Source organism: Fonsecaea multimorphosa (assembly GCF_000836435.1).
Source record: "Fonsecaea multimorphosa CBS 102226 unplaced genomic scaffold supercont1.21, whole genome shotgun sequence".
Lineage (NCBI taxonomy): Eukaryota > Fungi > Ascomycota > Eurotiomycetes > Chaetothyriales > Herpotrichiellaceae > Fonsecaea > Fonsecaea multimorphosa.
In genome coordinates, this window is record NW_015971655.1 from 59,609 (window position 1) to 85,584 (window position 25,976).

Sequence of the window (25,976 nt, forward strand, 5' to 3'; positions counted from 1 at the left end):
AGAGAAGAATGAACCTCTTGCCTCACTGCACCTTTCCTCACAAACGCGCTGCGATAGCCTCTGATTGGCCAGAACACGTCCATGGTTCGGCATACATGCCGTGTTAATATTTTCACGTGATTTGGCTTTTTTTGGTCCTTGTGCGGATTAACACATCCACCGAGCCACATGGTCACGGGGACTGACACTTCTTTTGCTCTGTTTCACTCATCCAGCTGCCCAACCACAACTACACTTCCTGCAGCTGCTTGGCTCCTTGCGTGAACGGGCGAGGACTTCATCTGAGCGAAATTCACCCTTCCTTTGTCATCCTTTCTGTGTCCTGCGGAGAGAAGCAGTTTTTTGTCTTAAGGGCCGGCATCAAAACAAACCCCTCCCTCGGTCGTTTCATAATCAAGACCTTCGGCATCGGCTCGAGGCACCGCTCCTTTATCAGCTCATCCACCCAAAGAGCCTCCTCGAGTCTTCATCATGGACTCGATGAGGTCTCTCAACACCTCATTACCCTCGACTCGGCCTGCACCTCCCGAACAACTCCTCCAAGCCTTCCGGACCGCCGCCCTCTCCGTGACAAACCTGTACAAGTCGGCAGTCACAGACCAGAATGCCAGCCGTCAAGCGGGGTACCAAGATGCTCTGGAGGATCTGCTAAGCTTTTTGGACAAGGAGAATCTCGGTCTACAAGATGGCGAGGGCTGGAGAGTGAGGCAGTGGGCGACGGAAAGATATGAAGGGTCTACCCATCATCACCAGATCGAAAGCGACGATGAAAGAAGCGAAACCGGGCAAGGGCAAACGCAACGAGGCCTCACCCCAGCGGGCGAGCAGACAGTCGCAACTACAGCAGCCGCCCAATCTGCACCTGCAAGAGCAGAGTCGAGTACGCAAACCGATGACCACCAAAGTTCTTCATCTCAAGAGCAGTCGGCCTCTGCTCCCATGTTTTACTTTAGTGGAAACCCTGCCTCGACTTCGCTTGACGATATGCAGACCGAGGAGGATGGCACTGCACCTACGGAAACTCAGGCATCTTCATCAACGTCGGGCAACGTGAGCCGAACAACTCTTATCAACAACCGAGGGAATCGCACACCCCATAGAACCGGCAACCAAAGACACGGAACACGATCATCGACGCGAGAGTTTACTTTTACAGCCGGAACGAAGCGCAAATTTCAGATACCCGACTTCTTTGATATTTCCAACATTGGCCCGAGGGATGGATTTGAAAGCAGCAAGAGGGGAAGGACTTCGTGACCTTTTTCCCGCCCACTCGGTTTATGTGTTCAGCGGCATGATCAGGATCTTTTCAGCCCTTGTTGCATGAAACGGTATATTCTTATGAGGACATGACCATCAGCATGGCGAAGTTTGAAGTTACAGTAGAGTACATTCATGTATTAGCTCGAGTTGAGCATTCTAGACAGGCAGATACAGAGCACTATACCCCCGGGTAACGACATGCTGCGCCTAATCCAGATTGACCTGAAATCCTTTTGATTTGTTACACGTGCTGACCAGCTTCATCGCCCCCCTTGAACAAATGATAACATAAACCCAACATTTCCCGACCGTCACGACAGTCGCGGCGCCTAGATAAACATGCGATAGATCCCCAAGCCCACCAATGTGGCAGACAACGACAGGATGCCCAGTTGTCGTGAGCCGTATTTGTACTTTGACCTGCTGAGTTCGATGGCCTTTTGCCGTGCGCGAAGCTGCTGCATGCCCGAAAAGTAAGTGTAGCCGCCCAGGCCCACGAACGCGGTTGATCCTGTTACAAAAAAGAAACAGAACAAAGTCGTCAGCCCGTCAGCCCGCCAGCTACTCTGGGAAGTGATCTAGTAGGTGTGTAGTGGGGAAGAATGTTCGAGGGCAAAGACAATACCGAGAACCCTGCACGAGAGGCAGTCTTGTTGCTTGTCGAATGCTCTGGGGTTTTCGAAGTCGGGGAACTTGTCCTCCTTTTTGAAAACCATGGTTTTCTTTGTGAAGTTGGGGGAAATCTGGAGGCCTCTGGGTTCACATTGTGTTTTCGAATGGATGGCTTTTGGTGCTCTTTGTTGCTTAATGGCTTGGATGGGTTTCTACCTAGGTATGGACGCAAAGAAGTGCCCAAGGTGCCTCAAGGAGGATGCTGCACAGAAGCTGCAAACATGCCAAGAGATTGAACACTCCATCCAGAGCCTGAGGTCGCCAATTAATATTAGAGGCAGCCTCGGGAGCTACTACGGCCTCCCAAGGGCCACCTAGGTACTTTAACGCAGGTACTGAGAGGTGCTTGGAGTATTCTACCTCCCTACTTAGGTACCTAGGTAGTGATCTAAGATTCAACCGGTACTGGAAGATGTACAATGTACCTGTGCCACCATGATCGATAGGTTGAAGTGCCAGACTGATTCTTTCGATCCGATTTAATACGGAATTCCTCATACTCGTTCTGTCCAGGGCACCTCATCCGTCCAATGTCGTAATCTGCCGTGGGAGACTCACCAGCGCATTTGTCCGCAATTCTGAGGCAACCTATAAGTGCTGGGTACCTCGTACTTCTAAACGAAATGCCTTCGAGTCTTGCTCTCTCCGAAGCACAACAAATTCCACGACTAGGTATTGACTCTTGATCACATCTCTCGACTCCAGCAAAACGTCAAAGGATGGCTCAACCTCTAGCAAAGACAGACCGCACCGTCATCGTCGGTGCAGGCGTGTTCGGGCTGAGTACGGCTCTCCACCTGGCGAAGCGAGGCTACAACAATGTCACTGTATTCGACGCACAGCCCTACGAAGCGACAAAATACGACTACATGTCAGGCTGTGACTCTGCATCTGCCGATCTCAACAAGATCATCCGGTCTGCATACGGCGAACAGACAGAATACCAGGACCTGTCTGGAGAAGCCATCGAGTGCTGGAAGGCGTGGAACGAAGAGATCAGCACCGGTAGTTGCGTGCCTGATGGCATGACCCGAGCGGATAAGGTCTTTGTCAACAACGGCCATCTCTCGTTGACCGGTGACCGGGACGAGCTGCCCGAATTTGAGAAGGCGACCATCAGAAACATGGAGCGGGCTGGCTTCCACGAGACACAACTCATCACTACCGACAGCCGGCATGAGAAAATTGCCAACGACAGGGGCTTTGGATACGCAATGGATCCGTTTGGACGCAAACCCAAAGGTAAGGGTTACCTTGGCGTCCTCGACACCACTGGTGGCATCGCCATCGCAGACAGGGCTTGCCGGTTTGCCCTGCACAAGGCAAAGCGAATGGGCGTTGACTTCGTCCTGCATCCTGAATCTGGACGTTTTGAGGGGTTCTGGTACGACGACCGAGGAAAAGTCATTGGGATTAGGATGAGGGATGGCCAAACCCACCTCGCATCCAAGGTCGTTATGGCATGTGGTGGGTGGACGCCCTCGCTATTGCCCGAACTAGACGGCATCTGCGAAACCACGGCTGGGTCCGTGGTGATGCTGAAGATACCACGCCAATCACCACTTTTCGAACGGTTCGCCCCAGAGAGGTTTCCGTCTTGGTCATACAGAATGCGAGACGGGTCCATTGGCGGCCTCTATGGGTTTCCCCGCGACGAAAGGGGGTACATGAAGATCGGGTATCGAGGCACAAAATACACCAATCCCAAGACGCAGCAGTCAGATGGCGAAGAGCGCAGCGTGCCCGTCACGAGATACACGGACGACGAGAAAATTACACAGATTCCAAAACAAGCATTGACCGTCTTCAAGTCCTTTATCGCAGAATTCTTGCCCGAACTCGCCGAAGAAGGAATTGACATCCAGATGACTCGACTGTGTTGGTACACGGACTCCTTCGACAACCACTATGTGATTGACAGCTTGCCTGGTCAAGAAGGGTCGGTACTGGTAGCGACAGGCGGGAGCGGCCACGCCTTCAAGTATCTCCCCAATATTGGCAAGTGGATTGTCGATATCATGGAGGGTGTGGATATGGATCGCCAGCTGATCAAGAGTTGGAAGTGGAGGACGCTGCCAGCAGGCCAAAAACCTGTCAATGTCCTCATGGAAGGCAGTAGTGGTCCGAGAGCGCTCAAGAACGTGGAAATGTCTACGGATGAGGATTTGAAGCTTTCTGCTCGATCGAGACTTTGACATGCAGTCTGCGGAGAAGGATTTGCCATGAATAAATGAATGAACGAAAAAGCGCCCTTTCAAGCTCCAGAAATTCTTCCTTTTTTCAAAGCCTTGGACTGTGAATTTCTATTCTATTTCGCCTCCCGATGCGCTTGTTCTGTCGACCCCGTCCAGTCACCGTTTACGTGTAGCCGCTCTCTCCCTCCAAGCTCGCTGGCAAGAACGTCCTGACGATCATACATTATATTGGACCGCGAGCGCCTTGTTGAGGGCATGGGTGCATACCTAGGGTATCTTCCCCTGTACCTCATTCCCTTCATGCCATTCATTCATTCTCTCCCATTCTATCCCGTCCCACCAAATCCTACTCACATCCCATCCATCACGTACCCACCATATCCGTCCCCGCCCAACATCCTCTCCGTCTCCTGACTCCAGCCGGCTTTTTTCCCCAGCCACTTCCCGCCCAACCACAGCCGGATGCACGTGTCGGCAGGCTTGAGCTGCGGCGACTCCATGGGGACGAGCTTGTAAAAGTTCTCGTCCAGAGAGGTCGGCTCGCATGTGCACGGTCGTTGTCGGGCCTGGGCGGAGGGGAGCCAGAATCGGACTCCATCTTCTTCCCCCGTAATCGTGCTCCCCCTCGGCCCCTGCGGCGGACAATGCCTTGCGATATCGTGCTGGTACCCAATATCTCGAAACCACCACACCCGCTCAGGTGGAAGGAACATGGACACGCTCAGCGTGTGCACAGGCGCGTCACCCCAACGACTGTAGTAGAACCCGCCCTTCTCCTCAAGCCAGTCGAAATACCTCCGATTGCCCTGATTCTCGCGAAAGAACTCGAGCGAGCCGATCTCAAAGTTGGAGAAGAACTGGCAGTTGTTGTACGTCAGTCCCGTTTGCGGGTCCAGGAGCCAGTCGAGGCTCGCGTCCGGGTGGACCAGGTCAGGGTTGGCAGTAATGAAATCGCGGGTCGTGGACCACAGCGAGGCAAAACTCCGCGCGTCGTCCAGGATGGCCATGTTGAAGCCGTACGCCATCCCCGTCGCCTTCATGAATCGGAAGGGATCGTAGGGGATGTCGCAGAAGAAATGCACGTCCGGTTCGACGCGCCAGTAGTATTCGTACGACGCCAGGGCCGGGTGCAGGTAGAAGAGACCCGATTGCCAGCGGATCATGGAGTGGTAGCTGAGCAAGTGGCCCTTGCCCACCGAGGTCAGAGAGAGGTAGTCGAGCGAGTTGTGGTAGAGCGTCTGGTTGATGTGCGAGGGCGTGGCCCAGTGGGCTCGAGGGACGAGGTGATACTCTGTCCGCGCTGACGTTGCGTTCGAGGTCGCGGCCTGTTTTCCAGCAGATCGCAATCACAGCCGTCTCGTCAGCTCTCTCAGGCCAGCACAAGGGGGTTTCCCACACCTTAAGCGCCAGAAGGCGGGTGGTGGAAAAGCTGTACGGACCTTGAACTCTTCCGAGAACGGTTTCTCATTGAAGAAAACCCACGGATACTGATACCGTCTGTTCCAATGGAACTCCAACTGCCGCATGCTCTGCAAGATCCCGTCGAGCTCTTCGTTCCTCACAAGACTGATCAACGCAGCCTTGGGACTCTTCTTCCGGAGGTCGTTTGGGTATGAGTTTTCTTCCAGCCATTTCCGAGGTATGTATCTGTTCTTGTTTGCACCAAGTGGGTGACGCCATTCCCTGGGGAGATGGGAGAGGAGGTTGTCGTTGCGGGAGGAGGAACGGATGCTGAGGAAGACTAAGACTTGGGCAGAGAGCAACACGGCGAGGAAAACAAGGAGCCAGCGCAAGATGCCCCTCTTTGTTGGCAGACGTAGGCGAGTGTAGACAGAGCTGCGAGTGGGGGACTCCTGGGGCTTTTGGTAACGCTTGCCGGGAGATGGGCGAGAAAAGCTGTTGCTCAGGGAAGATGATGCCTCACCCGTGGCAGCGCGCGTGGAGGCGACGGCGCGAGAAGAGGAGCTCGAACTCGCGGTGCTCGAGGCTGAATTGACTGCTGTCACAGACGAGGGCAGACTGGGGGATTGGAGTCGCTGACCAGGCGGCGTTGCGAGGTAGGTTGGATCCATGGTGGACGGGTAAGGCAATGGTAGAGCAAGGGCCGAAGGCTTGAGGGCTTGAAGCAGAAGAGATTGGGATTTGACAAGACTGAAAATGCAGTCAAGTGAAGTTCAGTTTTTCCATCACCAGCTTTTCAGATCGCAAAAACTCATGCCAGCCCCGTTCATTAGATTCTTTCCCCGTGTTAGACATCATCGCCCATTGCTTGTGTCCGTGGCCTGTCCAATTGAAGATATGGATTCAAATCGCTGGCAACTCTCAACCACCTTAATACGCCTCCCTTCCACAGCGACCAGCAAGCTTACAGGGCCATTTGGTCTTGATCCTCTGGCATGTCGTCCACGATATGTAGCATTTTCGCATAAGGCACAGTGATTCGCTGCAAATCCCGATGTTTCCCTGGTTGTGGAATTAGTCACTGTATATCCACGCGCCTGAACAGCGAGGGGAAGATACTTACCAAGAAGCAAGACGACGTCCTTGAGGAGCTCTTCTCGGGGCCATCCACAAATCGTCTTGGAATCTTCCTGCCAGTTGCGACCTTCCACGGCATTGATGGTGGCCGCAACACTGTCCCCATCTTGACCTGACGGTTCCACGATACCGCCGATCAGTGTCCTCAGTAGTTCTTCAACCTTCAGCCTCAAACCTTCGGCGCCCAATCGCTTGGCGTACATGAGCAGGTATATCCGGAACTCGTCCTTTGCCCCCAGCATGAGCGCTGCAGCGATGCGGTTCTCGAGATGAGCAATCGAGACACCCGATTCGAAACTCTCAAATCCTTCCCGTGACAACAAAACCTTGATCAGTCGCTGTAAGAAGTATGCTCGGCCCCGTAGCAACGTCTCCGACGTTGTGTTTCTCTCCAGCCACGGCACGATGCCGGAAGACACATCCACGGACTTTTCGAAGTCGGTCTTTGCCTTCGAAGACTGAATGTTGCCTACCGAAGAATCCGTCGTGTTCCAGTATTGACTGCCCACCGCCCACCACACCTCGGACAGCCGTTGCCAACAGTACATCTGAGGTGAGTACGCATATCCGTCACCATTCGACAAGCTGACGATAATCCGACCCTCGGAATTCAAGCGAGCTTGTGTAATCGCAGGCGCACCTGTCGGGTGAGCAGCTAGGGAATGGACGGCCGCGTCAAGCACAGGGGCCAGCGACACGGGCGGATGGGGGCTTGACATAGTTTTGACATTCCAGACATAGCAAACGCCAACGGCAGTGATGCACATCAGCCATGAATCGTACGACGCAAGAATCACAGGTTGAGCTTCCATGACCAGAGCACTGTTGAGCCGTCGGCCGTGAGGCGTCCACAGATATATAGAACCTGTCTCATCTGCCGCCGCCCAAAACGTCCTGGTCCCTGTAACCAGAAGAACCGGACGCGGAAGAAAGTCCTGCCACAACGGCTGATCCTTCCTCGTCAGGGTGATCCGACAGGGTTCACGATCTTGCGCTCTGGGGGTTAACGACGGCCCCGAGGGATTCTTGGCCTCGAAGACAAACTCGGCTTTGGACTTGCTCGCCGTGTCGCCGGATAGGTCGCCAGGTTTGCCTGTGGGGTCAATGCCCTGCACGATATGCGCTCGCACTTTAGGAACGGCAAGTCGAAGCTGACTGACGGACAGTGCCTGGTTGACAACAGCTGGCCGGATGAAATCTGGGGCTCCCTGTTGCCCACTCACAGCTGGCTGAGGTTGTGCGGGTAAGAGGCCATCCGTGCCATTAACAAGGATAGGCGTAGCTCCCTTCTGGCTTGCTGCCACCACTCGTTTCTCGGTAGTACCTTCTTCTTCCCCTTCGATCTGTGCATACTTTCGTTTGTTTCCAAGTAACAACGCTGCCAGGCCACCTTTTGGAAGTCCGTCAAACGGTTTGGAAAGATCCAGCACGGATTGAGGGGCATCGACCGTCTGAACATTCGCGCTGGCACTGACCAGCTTCGTCTGCGGTAGTGAAGACTCCGTCCCGCCGGCACCAGACACCAACAGAGGCCGTATTCTCTTCTTACCATCCTTAGTGATCTCGACTCGATTCTTGAGTCTCTCGAGTTTGGCCTGGTTTTGGTCGTCTTGTGCCTTCACTGCGGCTTGCCCATTGGTCGTCGGTTCCGCCGTGTCATTTGCGAGGTTTTGGGTATTCGTGGTTGTGCCATTCGTAGTGGCGGATGGCTTTTCTGCTGTTGCCGGTAATGAGGAGTGAAGGTCGCCCATCAACGCACCCATGCGCCCTTCAACACCCTTGAGCTCACCGGCCTTGCTCATCTCTTCGAGCAAGAGTGCATCGGTGCTTTCAGGAAATCCGATCCCTTTTCTTGACGTGCCGTACTTGGAGAGTGACCGGTCATTTTCTTCAATGGGTCTTGCGTAGCCCAACTCTCCCGCTTCGAACATGACCGTCAAAATGGTGCCGTCTAGCGCAGTGGCGAACAGTGTCTGGCCATCTGGGCTCCAGGAAATATCTGAAATCGGTTTGCCAGCTACATCTTGCTGGACTACAATAGGCCGTGGACTGCTTGTCGTCCAGATACTCAGGCATTTATCTGCCCCTCCGCATGCGATCACCGTCGTGTGAGGTGTAGGATGATCTTCAAGCGCATTCTTGGCAGGAGGTTCTGCTCCGTAGAGCCTCGGGGAGAACGCACATACCTCCACTGGCCCTTCATGCCCGATTAAAGTAGTGTCTCCATCCCATGTACCACGATTAATGATGGCGATTGCACTGACGGGCCCGTTGACTGCGTTCGCTGCTGCGATATGCATCCCATCAGGGGCCCAGGAGCATCTCCGGAAGTATGTTGTTAAGGGTGAATTGACAAATGGCTGGATAATGGTCGTCTCGAGGGTGAAGTTGTTCACCGCATCATGCGTCGTGTAGTTCTGTGTCGGAGAGGTGAACCGGAATATCCGAATTGATCGATCGTCGCTTGCGGTCGCGAAGTACTTGTTGGCTGGATCAAAAGTGATACCTTTGACATGGCTGGCATGATTCGAGAGCGTCTTCAATTTTTCGAAAGTAAAACCTGACCATACCACCACCTTTGAATCCAAGCCCACGGACACCAGGATTGTCCCGTCATATGACCAGCCCAGATCTTGTACATCGTTGTCGTGGCCGATCAGTCTCCGGAAAATGCGCCAGTTCTCAACCGGAGGGGCCTCGTTCGAACCTGTCTCAATCTCAGCATCTGCCTCTCTGCGCCAGACCACCACTCATCAACGCACCGAATGTGGCATGGGTAGGAGGACTCGGGTCCAGAGTGTATATGCAGACAATCTTGTCATCTGCCCCAGAAGCCAGGAATTTCCCTCCAGGGGAGAAGCGCACTGTGTGAATGGTGCCCGAATGATAACTCATCGACGCCAACTGCTTGGGCTTGTCGTATCTCGCATTGGTGGCATTGTAGATCGCCTCGGTCGACCAGATTCGCACGTAGCCATCTTTTGATTCAATCAGCGAATAAGTCCTCTGTCAGTGGTGTACAAATGTGGACATACCGCCAGCTGCGGTGACAAGACGCTTGCCGTCGGGGGAGACATGGCAGCTGTAGACCTCGAAATCTTTCTTTTCGCCTATTCATGACCAAAGGGTTAGTCCATCAACAGAGTGACAATGTGAATGCGACACTGTCTACGCGGTTTGCGACGCGTCCAAAGGGGGTTTTGTGCGGGAAATGTCGCACCTCCATGAGTGAGCCAGATCGGTCTGATGATGTGCATTGCGGATCTATCTGTGCAGCCGCCCGGCGCACATTTCCAGAGAAGAGTAGACTAGGCCATCTTGGAACAGTAGGAGTAGGATCAAGTTAACAGTGAGGAAAGACTGGAGCGTGACGGATGGAGGGTGCAGAGATTCAAAGTTCACTGAAATGTACTCGGAAGATGCGCAGGTGGCAGTCCGCAGTCCGCAGTCCGCAGTCTGGCATATGACAAGGCACGGATAGGCTTCAATTTACCTTCAATTTACCCAGGGGCAAGGCTTGACCAATAAGGCTGAACTTAGTCTAAAAGCAGAGGTATAGGGAGTAGATATCCTATTATATTTTCTGTCTGTACTTTTCCCAGAAGTCCTAGAGCTCTCCGGTATACTGGTACACAGCTATCGACTTTTCCCTCCCAATCCATGTCAAGTAATACACGCAGGAGGGCCGTCGCTGCGTCATGAAGGAGTCGAATGTTCGCTTTTTGCCGACATGATAACGTCCCCTTTCCCGCTTCACACCTATCTTCTTGCCTCCCGTGTCTGCTCAAATCCTTCAAGAACTGTTTGCGCAACATCTTTTGCATCCCCGTGCTGGGCCGCCTCAATCACCCTTGCCCCAACATCCTTCGATCTGGAGTCGTCTTTCTCCGATGGTGTGCCAACCATCTTGGCTGCCAGATTCTTGGTTTGGTTCTCGTTCACTTTCCCATACACAGCCATAGCGGTAGCAATCATCTGGCTAATGTCTCCAACGTTACCCGGTACCACAACGGCGGTTCCTTCTTTGGCCAGATTACCAAAGGCTTCAACATATTTCTCCGCAACGCTCAGGCTGACAGCTCCTTGAGCATTGGCTTCTCCTCGTTTCATGGCTTCAGCCACGGCATCGATACCTTGGGCAGTCGCCTTTGCTTTGAGCAAAATAGCCTGGGCCTCACCAGATGCCATATTGATCTGCTCGGCCTTCAAAGCCTCAGAGGCCAAGATGACGGATTGTTTACGACCTTCGGCGATATTGATTGCACTCTGCCGTTGACCTTCGGAATCCAAGATTTCAGCTCGTTTTGATCGTTCCGCCGTGACTTGTCTGTGCATGGCGGCCACAACGCCCTCCGGGGCATGGATATCCCTAATTTCGTATCTCAAGCATATCACACCCCACTCTTGTGCGGCTTCGTTGATCGCCTGCGTAATATTTGCATTGAGATTTGCTCTTTCCTTGAGAACATGGTCGAGTGTGAGTTGGCCAATTTCGGACCTCATGGTCGTCTGCGCTAGCTGTGAGATGGCATATTCCGCATCTTCAACACCGTAACTAGATCATTCTTTAGCGAAAGTCCATTCCGACTTTGACCTTCGCACTCGCTCACCTCGCTTTGTAAGCGTCAAATACTCTTGTGTAAAGGACGCCATCCAACTCCAACGTGACGTTGTCTGCGGTAATGGCACTCTGGCTTGGAATCTCGATGGCCGCCTCTTTCAGCGATTGGACGTAGGCAATGCGCTTTCCTCATATGTCAGCGCCTGCTTTTGTAATTCAAGACAAATATTGCGTACATCGATGATCGGGACGAGAATAGCCAACCCGGGCTGCAATATCCGATTAAACTTGCCCATCCGCTCCACAATCCATGCCGTTTGCTGAGGTACGAATCGGATAATGGTGTTCGCAGGTAGGCTCGTCTGGCGTTGGAAGTATGTCGGAGAGGAACCGGAGCCGCCCATACCCATAGGGCCGCTTGGGAACGATGAATTCGAAGTCGTAGCGAACTGTCTTCGGCTCCATACTGCCATCGGGGAGTAAGCTAGAGCGGCAGTCGAACGGTCCGCATGTCGAAATGAAACTGCGAGCCGAGGGGCACGCCGGGGGAGATTTCGTAGAGCCATGTGCGGTGCCTCCATGATGGCGGCCCTCGCAGTAAGACTATCCGGTCGGTGGAGGACAACAACTCAACGGATTGAAAGGTGCAATGGAGCAGGCGACAGCGATGATGGAGAAGCAAACCATGCGCCACGGGTGTTCGGTCGCGGAGCCAATCACAACAAGCTGCGACTTTTGGCCGGAACGGAGGGCCGCAACATTTATCCGCCCGGGGAAATATAAATCCAGATGCGACAAAATCCCCCAAAATGTCTCGCAAGCCAAAAGACAACTCGAGGTTTCTTCCTGCTCGCATTATTGTTTTGCAAAGAACATACTTGGCTCAAAACGGGATCTGCTCGCAATGACTATAGCGGCCAGCTGGAGTCAATAATTTTGAGGCCGCTCCGCTGTCCGTTGAGCAGGCCATCGAGGAATGCTCCTTCTCCATGTCACTGACCGGTCAACATACGTCTCTAGTTACGAAAGACACCTATTGGCATGCTTCTCTTCCAAAATGTCAAACGTTTGAAAGGTACAGTACCATTGTCCACTGGAGCCTTGCACACCCATATTCGCACCCTGCTACTGGGAGGCCTCGAGGAGTGGATGATGGCTCTCAGACTAAAAAGCGCTCCGCCGATGCATGGCCGATCTCCGACCATTTGCCGCCCTGTGGAAAAATTGCACCAAGCGCAAGGGTCAAGATCTTGGTCGGCAGGCTAGGATCTTCATTGATGGCCCCCTAGAAAATGCCACCAATGCTTTAAATGGGTCCCGGAAACCATTTGACCTGCGTTATATGATGTGTCCAGCTTGACTCCCACAGCGAGGCGGGCAACATTCACACCACAATGGAAGGAAAGAAAAGGCAACGGCCAGTCACTTCGTGTCTTCCCTGTCGCCGGCGCAGGCTAAGGTGTGACCGGGTAGAGTTCAACGGAACCCTGGACTCGTGCGTCGAGCTGATAGACGAGGAACTAATGTATGCATTTCAGGTGCATCCAGCCTGTGGGCGCTGTGTTGCAGGAGACACCGAATGTGTCTACGACGAGAGTGCCGGTACCAGTGCCGGTGCCAGCACCAGTGCCAGCGCCAGTGCCGCACCTCAATCATCCACCTGGCAAAGTGCAACAACCTCCCAGTTCCCATCTTCATCATCGACAACCTATGCAAGACCCGAGGAAGGGATGGGCGCAGGACCTCAGATTGAGCGTAAGTGCGGCTTGCCACTATCAATTCCTCAATCAGCCAAATTGATAACCCGGAATCAGCGAATGCAGAGCCTGAGACCAGGCAAACCAACCATGAGAGGGGACACCTTTCTGTTTATGATGGCGGCCGCTCGTCCTACGTAGGCTCAACATACTGGGCGAACGCAATTCCTTTTGAGGTATTCGAACTCTCTATCCCTGTTCACGCCGCCTGTTATTTCTTCGTAGTCAACTAAGCCTTTGCTGACGCTCATCCAGATCAACCGCGACACCGTGCCTACAGTCCTCGACGAGACCAGCCCATTCCCAAAGTTCCCGGGCAGGATGCAGGAGGGAGGACTCGAGTGGAGCGGACAGAAGTTTCGTCCGCCGCGCAATTGCGGCTTCGAATGGACCAAATCCACGGCGAACAAATGCAAGTTCTGTGGAAGGAACTACAACATCTCGTGTGTCATGGCTCTTCTACCGACCCGCGAAATCTGTGAGAGGCTGTGCGGCTTTTTCATGTCAACTGTCTTCCCTCTGACGCCAATCTTCCACATGAAGAGTTTTGGAGAGGACTTCCGAACATTCTGGGACGGCATTCCACCTGCGAATGTGCATAATGCTGAGCCGAGCGTGTTCATGCGCAAGAAGCCGGGCTTTCTATCTCTCTTGTCTGCCATTCTGTTTGCGGCAGTCTTCTCGGCCCCGCCAGCTCGTCTTGAGCGTCTCTTCGGCGAGCCCATCAATCTCAATCCTGGAGACATGTACTTCCTTGCCATGGCCTCAGCAAGCCTGACTGGGTTTCCTCGACGGCCGAGCATCTATTCTCTGGCAGCTTACATCATTGCGCAGAGCCAATTCGTAAGAGAAGAAGAGTTCTCGGACGCACCCGACTTTATTGCTACCTCGTTCCGGGTGGCACTTGGTATGGGCTTGCACCGCCAGCTCCCAGAACCGGGGCCGTCTCCGGCCGAGCTGGAGACCAGACGCAGGCTTTGGTGGTATATTCTCCACCTGGATGTTATGTCTTCATCTTCGTCTGGGCTTTCACCTCTCTTCATCAATCAGAAAATGGCAAATACCGATGCGATATGTCAATACGACGTCGACAATGACAATCCGGGTGCTCGTCAAGACGGTAAGCTGACAACTCCCTTGATGCTAACTGGATCATGGTCTTGCTGATCTACTGCAGTTGACGTTCGTTACCTGGTGGCATCTCGCCGCTACGAGATCACCAGGGAGATCCGAAGGGTTCTTGTGCTCCATTTCGAGGACGCCTTTCAATCGCTGGACGTGGTCGCAGATTGTGCCGGTCGCCTTCGAATGATAGCTGACCGCACTAGTGCAGCTGTAGACACGTTGCTTAAGGCCAGGGCCGCTGCTGAGGCAAAAGTCGCGAGATCCACTCCTCGCCCTGTTGAGCAGGGGCCTCCTGTGATGCTGGCCTTTGACCGGGTGTGGACACTGCGACCAGACCCGAGCGACAAAGACGTCGTGGACTTTACCGCTTGGTCGGCGCTTCTCTTGCACCTGATGGTCCACAAGGCGTATTGCGTCCTCTACCACCCGCTGTTTCGAGATCCCGTGTTGGTGGCCGACGAAAACGTCCGAACAAAGTAAGCGGTTCAACCACGACGACCCTGTCTTCGTGTGAGCTAACCAGTCTGACAGTGCCGTCAAACATGCCCAAGCATTCATCCAAGTGTTCATTCGCGTGTGCAACGATCCGATCTCCGAACCCTTCCACTGGATGTACCCGGGGACATACCAACCTTTGCAAGCCGTGTCGCTCCTCCTGGCCGACCTCCTGCAGCACCCGTACAGCGACGACGCGGCTCTCTCCCGGGGCCTGATTGACGCCATCTTTGAGCTGTACCAGGTGGACGAGGGCATCGTCAGCCAGAGCGACCCGCCGCGGCGGCAGCTGAGCCCGTCCGGGCGCGACGCGTGGACCATGCTGGTGCGGACGCGGCGAAAGGCCCTGGAGTTGGTCGGCATGGATTTCCACGTGCTCTTCCCGTCCAACGCCGTCCTGTCGAACAGGTGTATCTGCGGCGAAAAGATCTCGGCCGCCGACCAAGACGCCGCTGGCCACCACTACCAGCAAGCCAGGAACCCCACCCGTCCTGGCGAGGGACAGCAACCACCTCCGCAGGTGCCACAGGACATGGCAGGCGACGTGGCCGAACAGACACCGGGGCAGATGCTCTACGACCAAGTCGACTTCGACTGGCATGCCTGGGACAATGCGCTGGGGCCGTCGATAGGGTTGATGCCGTGAGAGAGGGAGAGAGACATATATGTAACGCAGGATATGAATGGAAATTTGAAATGACAATTTACGATTTGAATAATATCAAAAAATTAACAAATCCTAGCTCAATCTAAGGGGGAAGAGCGAGTAGAGGAAGATTAATGTGAGGAAGGGGCTGTTATTTATGGTATATAGTATATTATATATGGCATACATTTACCGTATATGCCATTCAAAGATCGTCGCCCATGCGCAGCGCGGCTCAATGCCACGCGGACTTGTGGGGGTGCTTGTGGTCGTTGTCGATCTTGTTCTCTGTGACCTTGCGGATCTTGTCGCTGAGTTGTGTGTCGACTTTGGCGAACATGGCTGGAAGGACAGTTATCAGTGAAATCGTCCATATAATGATATACACACACAAATCAAGATACATAGGACCATAATAGGGGGGGAGAGCTCAGCACCTAGCGAGATCCAAAAACAGGGTCGGGGCATAAAAAAGAGATACAAAGAGATATAGTGGGTGAAAAAGGAAAAGCTCACCGTAGACCTCGTCCCTCAACCACTTCTCCCCCACGCCACTGACATGGGCGGCCACGTTGTCCACAAATCGGGCCTGTGCGCCCTCCTGCTTCTCCATGATCTTCCACAGCGCAATGGGCTGCTCAAAGTCCTTGCGGTCGTCGACCTCTGTGAAAGCCGAGATCGGGTAAGGGATCTGCACCTCGTCCGGCCGGCCCAGGCTGAGTTGTTGAGTGGTGGTGGTGGCAAAGTCGGTGCTGGCGATCTTGGCGGAGCTGGTGCGGTGGGAGAACGCCACGGGCTTGAGCTTGGTGCCCAGGTAGTTTGGGTCGGCGCCGTAGTTTGGGGTGAAGTTCATGAACCCGTCGCGCTCGATCGGACAGTAGACTTGGGGTTTGGCGGCGTTGGTCGGCAGGAACTGGTAGTTGACGCCCAGCCGGTAGCGCGCGGCGTCGGGGTACGCGAACATGCGGGCCTGGAGCATCGGGTCCGGCGAGGGCGCGATGCCGGGAACCATGTTGCTGGGGCTGAAGGCGGCTTGCTCGATCTCGGCGAACCAGTTCTTGGGGTTCGTGTCCAGGGTCACGCGGCCCATTTTGCGCAGCGGGTACAGCGACTTGGGCCACACTTTGGTCATGTCGAAGATGTTAATGGGCGCCTTGGAGATGTCCTCGGGCTTGATCACCTGGATGTACACGTCCCACTTGGGGAAGTCGCCCTTCTTGATCGCCTCCTGGAGATCAACCAGGTGCGCGTCCGGGTCTTTGCCCGCGATCTCGGCGCCCTCGGCGTTGGTATAGTAATGGATCCCCTGCACCGTCTTGAATGTGATCCGCGTGTAGACGTACGAGGCCCCGTTGTCCTTTGTGAACTTGTATGTGTTGCCGCTGTAGCCGTTGACGTGGCGCACCGAAGACGGCAGGCCCCGGTCCCCAAACAGGAACATCAGCGCGTGGATGCTCTCCGGGTTGTTGACGTGGAAGTCCCAGAACATGCTGGCATCCGAGGCATTGGTGGTCGGGTGAGGTTTATGGCTTCGGTTCAACGAGGGAAACTTCATGGGGTCGCGTACGAAGAAGACAGGCTGAGGGGCCCAACCGATGTGAGTGTGTCTGTGTGAGCCTTTTCATCCCAAGAATGCCAAAACGCACACACACCCATATAGAGTCCATGACCGGGGGGGGGAAGGGGAACGGAAAGAAAGAGAAGAAAGGGGGCCAGCCTTACCTGGTTGTTAAAGACCCAATCCTGGTTACCCTCGTCCGTCTTAAACTTGATGGCAAACCCTCGGAAATCACGGACTGTGTCGGCAGAGCCTCGCGCAGGTCCCACGGTCGAGATCCGCATCAGCACTTCCGTCTTCTTGCCGATGCCATTGAGGAAGTCTGCGTCCGTCACGTCCGAGACATCGTCCGTCACTTCAAAATAGCCCCTGGCGCCGGCGGCCTTTGCGTGGACGGTGCGTTCGGGAATCCGCTCGCGAGAGAAATGCGCCAGGTTCTCCAGCAGCTGGGTGCTTGTCAAGAGGACATGGCCACCTCCTGACCCCGTCGACAGTTGCTCGATGATGTCGTTTCGAGGCAAGGGCACGCCCTCGGCAAGAGTATAGTGAGACTGGGACATTGTCTGCGTAGACCGATTTGTTGATTATCACAATGCCATCAATCCCTGCAAGTGTGCTGATGAGGTGGTGGCCTGGCCTTCTGTCCCAGGTATATATATACCCAGTACCTGGGCCCTCGGGGCTCTCTTAAAAGGCCGTGACGCGACGACCATCTCGATACCATTGAGCGCGGCCTCGGGAGATTTGTCACCCCAAAATCTGTGCCTGCGCGTGGGACTTGAGACATTCTGATTCGAGAGCTGCTTGTCAATGGCTAGCACTCGATTTGCTGTATGTCGAACGCTTCCCATCCGTCAGGCCGACATGCAGGCCATCAATCCGGGGCAATCAAGACTCGACATCCGAGTCTGCCGCTCAATGCGAGAGTTGAGAGCTGGAGCACGGGCCTCACTGGTCTTGCTGACATGGTTGGACGTCCGTAATTATCACGAGCATGAGCATGTGGATGTGGAAAGCCTTTCGCGCGAAGCTTCGCACGAACACTTAGACTTTGAGGAGTTGGGGGACTATCAGCTAAGCACAAGCTACTCGGGCACCAGGGTCCCTCGTCCAATGTCATCCAATAGTCAGCTTGACGGTGCTGCAAGCACCCCAAGGGCTGAAGTGCCATGATTTATAACCTACGCACCAGTCGCATGGCAGATGAATGTGGAAGGAAAGGGATCATCTCCGATTGCCTGGCATGGTTGGAGGAGAAGATCTTCCTCGACCTCGAAAAAGTCAAATATCCACAGAGTTTCCCCCATCAGGTCCTATCGAGCGAGGCCTAAGCACTGGCTCATGGTTACGACAGCTACAGCGAAGGAGTGGAAAGCATCGAGTCCGTGGGGGTCTTGTGGGCTGAGCTATACAGAACCAGTAAAGGATAGACAGGGAGACAGACCTCTCCAAAGCTTGTAAGAAGAAGAACTTAGTCCACGTCGTGCAGCACTGGTGGCACCTGAGTTGTCGTCTTGGTCCGTGCTCGTCTTCTCCTGTTCTTTCTTCCCCGGGGTACACCAGCCAGCCTTAGCAAGAGCGCCAACAGGGACAGGCGTCTTGTCCTATTCCTACCAAAGCGGTGGACTGTCACCTTTGTCATAGTGTGGGCTTTTCGACGTGCCCCTGCTACCATTCAGACTCTACTCGTCGTCCGCATCCCTCGGCTCGTTCTCCTCCCAGAATTTCTTGTAGTCATCCCAGCTCTGTGTGGGAAATTCCTCGGGCCATGTGAGAGGTGCCAAAGGCGAGCCGGTGGCCTCGAATTGCTTGAGCTTCTCTGCGGTGCGTGGCCGGCTCTTGTTGATACTGTAAACACTGATCCTGTGCGCGGAGCTCGTGACGTGGAGTCCCCAATTCCATGCGGCGCGGACGGTCAGGGGCTGTGTGTTCAACGCATTGTCCCAGCATCGGCAGACAATTTCGACCCAGCCTTCCACGTCGCAGGGGAGGTCGATCGACCACGTCCTCCAGGTCCATTTACCCTTCTTGGAGAGGTTGGCGTTGGGCACAGCGTACCAGCTGAACCCTCCGTCTGCCGATAGTTCGACCCGCTCTGGCCATCTTCCACCGCCTGAGTACGCCCACCCTTTGCAATGGATCTTGCCATTGTGGATCACCACTTGTTTTGTCCACGGAGACATGATGGCCGAGCTCACGGGCATTTCCTGGATTTGAATGCCGTCTGTCGGTTGTTGGTTGTGCTTGCCCGTCTGCTGACTACTTCTGGTCAGTATTGGGCCGTAACAGAAGAAGGCAAGTGTCCGGTAACCTGAAACCGAACACACTCGAAAGGCACTTACTTGAAATAGAGATACTCTTTACTTTGGACAGGCGCAAGTGAAGGATGCTCAATGGCTTTGATCCGATAAACCCATTTCACGCTTCGAGCACCAATGTAGCCTAATACCATGATTCTGACCGGGTAGCCGTGAATGGCCGGTAGTGGTTCGCCGTTCATCTCCCAGCAGAGAAGAACTTCGTCGTATTTGACCTTGGACCACGGCACACTCACGACGTAGTTCATCACTGTTGTTGTTAGAAAGAGTCCGTTTTCGTCAACATTCCTTTCCAACTTCTTTGAACGTTACTGACCTTCGTTGTCCTTGAAGTAGGTCTCAGCACCATAGAATTCGAGATGTTTGGCTGGTTTAACGAGGCCACCACAGGCTTCGATGACATCCTTCAGGTTGATACCGAGATACTTGGCGCTTCCAATTGCCCCTTCTGCCCAAGGCGCCTGTGGAACCTCATCTCCCTGGCCGGCGTAAAGAGAGATTTGCTCAATACGTCTTGTTCCAGAGCATTGCATCGTGACATACTTTTCTATGCGAGGAAATCTGGACTCATCCGTGATATCGTTGAAGGTAAACGTTCGCGGGTTCTTGACTAGCCCATCCAAATCCAGCTTCCATTTGTCTTTGTCAATGAGTGGAATGCCGCCATGGTTGCGCACAAAGTGGAGCGAATTCGGCGTCACAGCTTTGTCGGTCACCAGCCTCTTGGGAGGCTCTCCATTGTACGGGAATTGCAGCAGATGCAACATCTCAGGATGCTTTTCGCGAAGGACAGTATTCCAAGAGTCTTCAGGAACATCAGTGAGCTCCCCACCGACCGCATGGTGCCACATCTTCCAGTGCGTGCCCGGGAGCACGGGATTTGTGTCAGGAATAGGCCCCATTTGGAACTCTGGGTTCGGTGGAAAGACCTCGGCGGCCAGGATCTTGCGCGCCTTTTCCTTCTTCTCTGGATATTTCTCCCATTCCACATATCTAACACCATGTCAATTGACGCCTTCAACAAGGAGAAATAACGCACCCTTTCCACCCTTCGAGTTCCCGCGTGAACAGCTCATCGCGGTTCCCGACAGCATCGATGGCTGCTTGATCCTTGGTCAATTCCGGCCATGCCCTGGGCTGGATAAAGACTGGCTCAGCCCCGGTCTGATCCAGAAACGGCAGCTTAGCACCAGCCAAGCCTTGTTCGATTTTCCATTCGTCAGGTCTGTTGTGTATCTCCATTTTGACATATAGCAGCCGTGAAGTCGGAAGACGATGATTGTGGGCGCGGGGTGCTGCAGGCCTTATATCACGCCCACGGACAGGGTGCAGGCCGTCTCTGCCGCCTCAAGCTGTCAGACCCTTGCACCAAACAGCCTAAACAACACGCCCAAGTCCTCTCGAATAGCTGCAGGATCCCAGCTTACGTCTGAGTGGTCTGATACCCCCAAGCATTTCATGACAAGGTTGCCGCGACCTGGCTAAAGCTTCGACCCCTCCAATGCTGAAATGTACGCATGCTCATAACAGGCAAAGTCCCTGTTGCCATGGTTCATGAGGGCAGCCGATTCGGGCGAGCCAGTAGAGATGGCAAGGACCACAGGGATTTGCCACTAAGACTAGATATTTCGCCTTGTGGGGAGCCCTAGTCAGATATGTAGTGATTGGCGGATCCAGCGGATAGTGGTAGACTTCCTCGAAAGATGGTCCATGATGCCTGTAGCCTGCAGCAAAGACCTACCTTGAGCTCCGTGGAATTCATTGGACGACAATACACTGCTGGAGCTAGAATTGAGAAACCAAGCATGAGAGTCTCTGGTTCGCACGAGCTTCGGTGCGAGCTAGGTCAGACCCCGCACCTCAGCTTGGTTGGGATTGCCAGAGGTCAATAGGCCACGTGGAACCTGGCATGGGTAACTGTTGGAGGAGACACATCAAGATGGAATACGAGAGTCATTCGTGTCAGCGCCTATCGACTCGAGTGGTCGACGGCCTGAGGGGACTGGAAAAGGTAGAAGGTCATGATGCCTGGAGAAAGCACATGCCGAGGAGCTGAGAATGGCTCGGATGCCCTTGCATGGAAGAAGTGGAGGGGGAAGGATCAGCCCTCAAGAATACAGCGCTGAGATCATAACGAGCAATTTGCACGGGCGGGAAAGGGAAGAGGGGAGCATAGAAGCGGAAACTCGTTGGAAAGAGTGCGTCTTGGGAAAGGGGGAGCGAGCCTCCCTATATAGTATTTCTCCGCTGCCGCCAAGCCGCCAAGCCTCTGGTCGGGGTCGTCTGCCTTAATTGACGCGCTATTCCCGCTGTGGTAATTCTACCGTCTATATCATTTCTATTTTGGTATTTTTACAGCGACGAGCGAACACAGGTGCCGAGTTGCTCCGTATAGTACATGGGTGTCCAGTCGTATAAGCCTCTGGTCTTCCTCATTTGCGATTGAGCTGATCCATAGGACTGCCCGACTCTGGCTTGTTGTCCTTGATGCCTTCTTCCTCTGCCCGCTGTCCTCGAAGCACCACCCCCCTTTCCCACCCGAGACGGTATGCACCCAACTTGTCCTTCTTCGCCCAGTGGTGTCGATAGCCATCCCATCCAATGAGGAAGAACCAGATCCCTCCCAAGACCCCCATGATCACAAAGTTTCGAACCAGGGAGTGGGTGGCCACCAGCGAGATGGGCACCAGCTGAAATCCCAGGCCGGAATTGATCCAGCCTAGACAGATTGCAATCCGGCCGAGCCACCGATGGATGTAGGCGAACACGCTCTTCTTGCCTGTCTTCTTGAAATGACAATGCTGCAATAATCCCAGTGCCGGCTGAAAGAGGATCAGCGCCGAGCATGCGAGGAGGCCAATCACGACATGTGCTTTGGTAGAGGTGCCGCTGGCAAAGTAGTCCAAATCGTTGTCCGCAATGTCGATACCCAACCCCATTGCGCCAATCATCATGGCCATCCCCAGGATCTGGATTGGCGCGTGGATGAACTGAACCACGCGAACGCCTCGAAGCGGGAGATGAAGGGATATGGCACCCAGTGGGAAGAGGACGATGAAGACGATGGACATCATGCACGCGTGGGCATTTCGCTTGCGTTTGAAGATCTTGAAGCCGTCCAGGTAGAACCCTCCTCGCTTTTGGAGGGAGTATTCTGGCTCCGACTCTTCCGTTACCGTTGCTGCCACTTTATACAATCCATCGTCAGCCAAAATCGAAATTGTTGGAACCGGAGGACGACAACTTACCCGCTGAAGCAGCGAAAAGCATGGCTAGGAGAAGCTTGGACTTCATCTTAATCAGAGGGGAATGATATCTGAGATATTGTGCTTTGCTAGATTGCTAGAGGGAAGGATATCCGTCTCTCGGAGGCCCTTAGGTTATCAGTAGCGACTTGGTCTTTGCCAGGGTGCCGGGCGTGCCCTTTATAGCTGGCTCGTGTTCGACGAGGCTAGCACAAAGTCTCCCTGGCATCCTTGGGTATATCGCGCGCATTGCGTGGCATCAGCGGCTTGAGCCTCCTGTGATGTATGGACGAGGTCCAGGAGACCGAACCAAATGCAGGAAGGGGTCAGCGGCGATTTTCCGACGTTGTTTCGTCTTTGTCGCAGGACCAATCTGACAGCTCATTGACCGACCAAGACGCCCTGAGAATTGCTCCGGTCGCTTGCCACGCTGGTTAAATATAGAATACGAGCTAGCCTTTGCTGTCGCTCCACTCGAGTGCCGTCCGAACAAGTAAAGGTTACGACGACCACCCGCATCCTCCTTATTGTTGATGACAACTTTCTCAAGCAGATATGCGTCGACCTCATGATCGAGGAGGCGCAGATCTCGAATAAAGGTGTGCAAACTCTGACTCAGCGCCTCTGAAGCCGGGGAGCAGGCCGTTGGCGAAAGATTTGTGCAGTTTTGTCCCACGTCGAGACGCAGAAGTGTCGCCCCAGAGCAATGTCCTACATTGTACTCAATACGTAGGTGCCGTGTTCCGTGCATTTATTAGACCGTGCGAATATACCCACGATTTCACGAAGCCGGTAGTTGACCATTCGTGCAGACTACTGGGCAAATCCCGAGAATAGCGCAATGCATCCCAAGGCGCGGTTGCTAAATTGCTTTTGATTGCAACGCACAAGGTAGGCCGCTTTAGAGCGCGTTGTGTGCCTCCCATCGTGGTATGCATAACAGGTCAATATTCCAGTATTTGCAATTAAGATCATAGACACGACGTCCCTTGCATGAATGCAATCATGAGACCTCGCCGAAGTATAACGAGGGTAGCAGTGGTACTTACCTGGTCCGCAAGCATCGGGACGGGGGAAGATCCAGCGATCGGGGACTCTCCTGATATGACAGTGGGTCTGTGCCGTTGTGCTTGCACAGGCAGCACGAGGAGCTGCGTAACAACCATCCTATTTACAGAAAGTGCTTGACACCCTCAGCTGCACAGGATCACTGTGGGAATGATTGTTCTGAGGATGCCACTTCCTCTGGAGGTGTATGCCACAAGCACATAAAGGAGGCCTTATGAGCATCGGAACAAGGAGCTTTCTTCCCGCTTTGCTTGAATGTTGAAAGTCCAAGGGATTCAACGGCTCACGACTTCCCTCAAGGACGTTGAGATCCTTGGACAAGACCCGTTATCTCCAAAGATGGCTGCGCGATTTTGCCGGTGTGGCGGTACCGTCCAGTAGTCCAAAGATAACAGTATTGGGCTGGGCTAGGCTGCGCTCTCGGTTACCTGCATAAAATGCCACTCCCGAACAACCCTCGATATGCGATCCTAAGCCAAAAGACGTCTTTCGGTTCTTCGATGACGCTGGCTTTCTGCTCGGCAGGATAGTTATCCAACTCCTTTTCACCAGCTTGATCTTCGAGCTTCGAGCGACACAGCAAGCGAAACCCGATGCAACGAAGCCTAAATGTGACGTAGGGTTCTGCGATCCCTCAGCATGCCCACGGCTCTCCTAAGAAAGATGCCATGAAACTCCTTTAACCCGCGATCAGTGGAACTGGTTGGGGATACTGTTCTCAGAGACGACAATATCCAAATCGGATTATAAATTGGAGCGAGGACAAGCCGGTGAAGCCTTCGTGGAAACAGAAGAGCTTGTTGGACGAGATGTACTTGGAGAACCAGTCTGCCTTGGGGGGTTGAAGACAGATACTGTGTGATGGTCGAATATATCACAATCTGCCTCGAATAAACAAGCTGAGCAAAGCATTGTCATCGATGGAGCAAAGGTTTGGCAGCTTTGTACATGGCGTTCGGAGCAAGTCCGGCCATCGAAACACGACATGACCGTCCAATGAAGGAACCAGACGCTCGACGCTCCTCAAATGCTAACATTCAGGGCACTGGCAACAGGTTGAACATGGTCCACCGTATGCTGACACATACTCGACTTCTGGAAGACTATCTGGCTGTCAGCTCGAAGGGTAGCATTTGGCAAATCCAGGGGGCCGCAGACTGATTGTGACCTGGGATCGATAGAAACCACGTCTCTTTCCTTTCCGTGCGTCATAATCTGCTTTCGGCCTCCTTCAGTCGACCTTGAGAGCAAAGTCAATGGGTGCTCTTGATGGCATTGGGCAGGCGTGGACAGAAGCTCTCAAATGTCGATGACGCGGTGATGTTGACGCTGCCGCATGTTTAATGCCTCTTTCTAACCTGTCCAGCAAATGATAGACGCGATTGCGAAAGCGGGTGATAGCATCGAGGACCTGAGGATTTGCCCTACAGTTGTGCACCTTTCCCAATGCTCTTCTCTGTGTCCAGCATCTGGCGACAACAAATATCTCAGCTCTCGGCTCGATCAGCTACAATGCTGGGTCCCCGTCTCCCTCATCAGCTCCAGAGGCGTAACTTCGAGGTCCCTTCCCTAGAGGTTGTCCTTTCTCCTTCAGTATTTATGTAGTGAATGGTTCTTTCAAATGGTCCAACACTTGCACGATGAGCCGTCAGTCTATGGGGTATCGGCCCTATCGAGTGCGCGACGAACGGATCTTAGGCTGGGTTCGACGTGGCCTGCGGCAAAGAGTGCGAGAAGGGTCGCTGCTTGTGACACCCTGCTGGTATCCATTGAAGAGAGCTGGCACGGAGCTGATAGCACCGAGTACACCTGTACCTGTCAGCATTTTTGCCAGAGAAATAATGGAGTTGATTTTGACCAGGCCTTCGTGAGCCGGTAAGAACACGACTTGGAGTACGAGCAATGCGCAGCCTCCGGCGGGTGGAGCTGCCATAGTACAAAACCATATTTGCGCCCTCTTCACTTCCACACTCGTGACACTTGACACTCCCTGCTATACCTCATGCATGGTGCTCTGTGCCTTAGTATTGGAAAGAGTCCTTGCTACTAACTCCTCTGTTCCAGTGGCAAGCCTCAAACTACACTCAGCTGTGCCCTTGTCCGCGTGTATATCACCATTTCACGCCGAAGCCTAATGCCCGTGCATCTGCACGCGGATAAAGAATCGTCGCATCCAGTCGTTAGTCTCAGAGAACCTTGCGGCCTGCAGATCAGCGCTGTGGCAGAACGGGCAACTACAACCTTCGACAGGGCAGCCTCCATGGATATCACTAAAGCTGCGGAGTGCGAGCGGCGTCCTCTAACCAGCAACGGCCCTTAACGCTGCGGTACCAGGTTGACCACTTTTTATACGCGCTGTCTACCGTCCATGCATGTTCCTGGAAGCATATTTCAATGTCGCGCATCTCCGCCGACACTCTTTACAATAAACGGCAGGTGATGGAAGTTTTCGATCTGCCGTGCTGGCCAGGAAGCACTTGATATCTTGATGGCCTGTTATCTTGATCTCCGCACTTGCAGATCCCTGAGGAGAGC

General features: G+C 53.8%; 10 protein-coding genes across 10 annotated transcripts; 3 read left to right on the plus strand and 7 right to left on the minus strand.

Annotated features, from left to right (window-relative positions):
- Window positions 1-471: 471 nt before the first annotated feature.
- Window positions 472-1,257, plus strand: Z520_08829 (uncharacterized protein; the record flags this gene model as incomplete). The annotated part of the gene is made up of 1 exon (XM_016779325.1): window positions 472-1,257. The coding sequence occupies one exon, from the start codon at window positions 472-474 to the stop codon at window positions 1,255-1,257; it is 786 nt and encodes a 261-aa protein (XP_016629435.1).
- Window positions 1,258-1,592: 335 nt separating this feature from the next.
- Z520_08830 (uncharacterized protein) lies at window positions 1,593-1,979 on the minus strand (the record flags this gene model as incomplete). The annotated part of the gene is made up of 2 exons (XM_016779326.1): window positions 1,593-1,774; window positions 1,889-1,979. The coding sequence occupies 2 exons, from the start codon at window positions 1,977-1,979 to the stop codon at window positions 1,593-1,595; spliced, it is 273 nt and encodes a 90-aa protein (XP_016629436.1).
- A 675-nt stretch (window positions 1,980-2,654) lies between these two features.
- Window positions 2,655-4,130, plus strand: Z520_08831 (uncharacterized protein; the record flags this gene model as incomplete). The annotated part of the gene is made up of 1 exon (XM_016779327.1): window positions 2,655-4,130. The coding sequence occupies one exon, from the start codon at window positions 2,655-2,657 to the stop codon at window positions 4,128-4,130; it is 1,476 nt and encodes a 491-aa protein (XP_016629437.1).
- A 350-nt stretch (window positions 4,131-4,480) lies between these two features.
- Window positions 4,481-6,202, minus strand: Z520_08832 (uncharacterized protein; the record flags this gene model as incomplete). The annotated part of the gene is made up of 2 exons (XM_016779328.1): window positions 4,481-5,455; window positions 5,570-6,202. 2 exons carry the CDS (start codon window positions 6,200-6,202, stop codon window positions 4,481-4,483), a joined length of 1,608 nt encoding a protein of 535 aa, XP_016629438.1.
- Window positions 6,203-6,495: 293 nt separating this feature from the next.
- Z520_08833 (uncharacterized protein) lies at window positions 6,496-9,925 on the minus strand (the record flags this gene model as incomplete). Its single annotated transcript, XM_016779329.1, has 5 exons — window positions 6,496-6,593; window positions 6,655-9,375; window positions 9,431-9,646; window positions 9,704-9,778; window positions 9,889-9,925. 5 exons carry the CDS (start codon window positions 9,923-9,925, stop codon window positions 6,496-6,498), a joined length of 3,147 nt encoding a protein of 1,048 aa, XP_016629439.1.
- Window positions 9,926-10,427: 502 nt separating this feature from the next.
- On the minus strand, window positions 10,428-11,810 carry Z520_08834 (uncharacterized protein; the record flags this gene model as incomplete). The annotated part of the gene is made up of 3 exons (XM_016779330.1): window positions 10,428-11,223; window positions 11,279-11,412; window positions 11,466-11,810. The coding sequence occupies 3 exons, from the start codon at window positions 11,808-11,810 to the stop codon at window positions 10,428-10,430; spliced, it is 1,275 nt and encodes a 424-aa protein (XP_016629440.1).
- A 1,626-nt stretch (window positions 11,811-13,436) lies between these two features.
- On the plus strand, window positions 13,437-15,252 carry Z520_08835 (uncharacterized protein; the record flags this gene model as incomplete). The annotated part of the gene is made up of 3 exons (XM_016779331.1): window positions 13,437-14,106; window positions 14,164-14,587; window positions 14,643-15,252. The coding sequence occupies 3 exons, from the start codon at window positions 13,437-13,439 to the stop codon at window positions 15,250-15,252; spliced, it is 1,704 nt and encodes a 567-aa protein (XP_016629441.1).
- Window positions 15,253-15,487: 235 nt separating this feature from the next.
- Z520_08836 (uncharacterized protein) lies at window positions 15,488-17,370 on the minus strand (the record flags this gene model as incomplete). Its single annotated transcript, XM_016779332.1, has 3 exons — window positions 15,488-15,594; window positions 15,769-16,831; window positions 16,975-17,370. The coding sequence occupies 3 exons, from the start codon at window positions 17,368-17,370 to the stop codon at window positions 15,488-15,490; spliced, it is 1,566 nt and encodes a 521-aa protein (XP_016629442.1).
- Window positions 17,371-18,492: 1,122 nt separating this feature from the next.
- On the minus strand, window positions 18,493-20,370 carry Z520_08837 (uncharacterized protein; the record flags this gene model as incomplete). The annotated part of the gene is made up of 4 exons (XM_016779333.1): window positions 18,493-19,069; window positions 19,153-19,378; window positions 19,445-20,121; window positions 20,168-20,370. 4 exons carry the CDS (start codon window positions 20,368-20,370, stop codon window positions 18,493-18,495), a joined length of 1,683 nt encoding a protein of 560 aa, XP_016629443.1.
- Window positions 20,371-21,560: 1,190 nt separating this feature from the next.
- On the minus strand, window positions 21,561-22,398 carry Z520_08838 (uncharacterized protein; the record flags this gene model as incomplete). The annotated part of the gene is made up of 2 exons (XM_016779334.1): window positions 21,561-22,315; window positions 22,377-22,398. The coding sequence occupies 2 exons, from the start codon at window positions 22,396-22,398 to the stop codon at window positions 21,561-21,563; spliced, it is 777 nt and encodes a 258-aa protein (XP_016629444.1).
- Window positions 22,399-25,976: the final 3,578 nt, after the last annotated feature.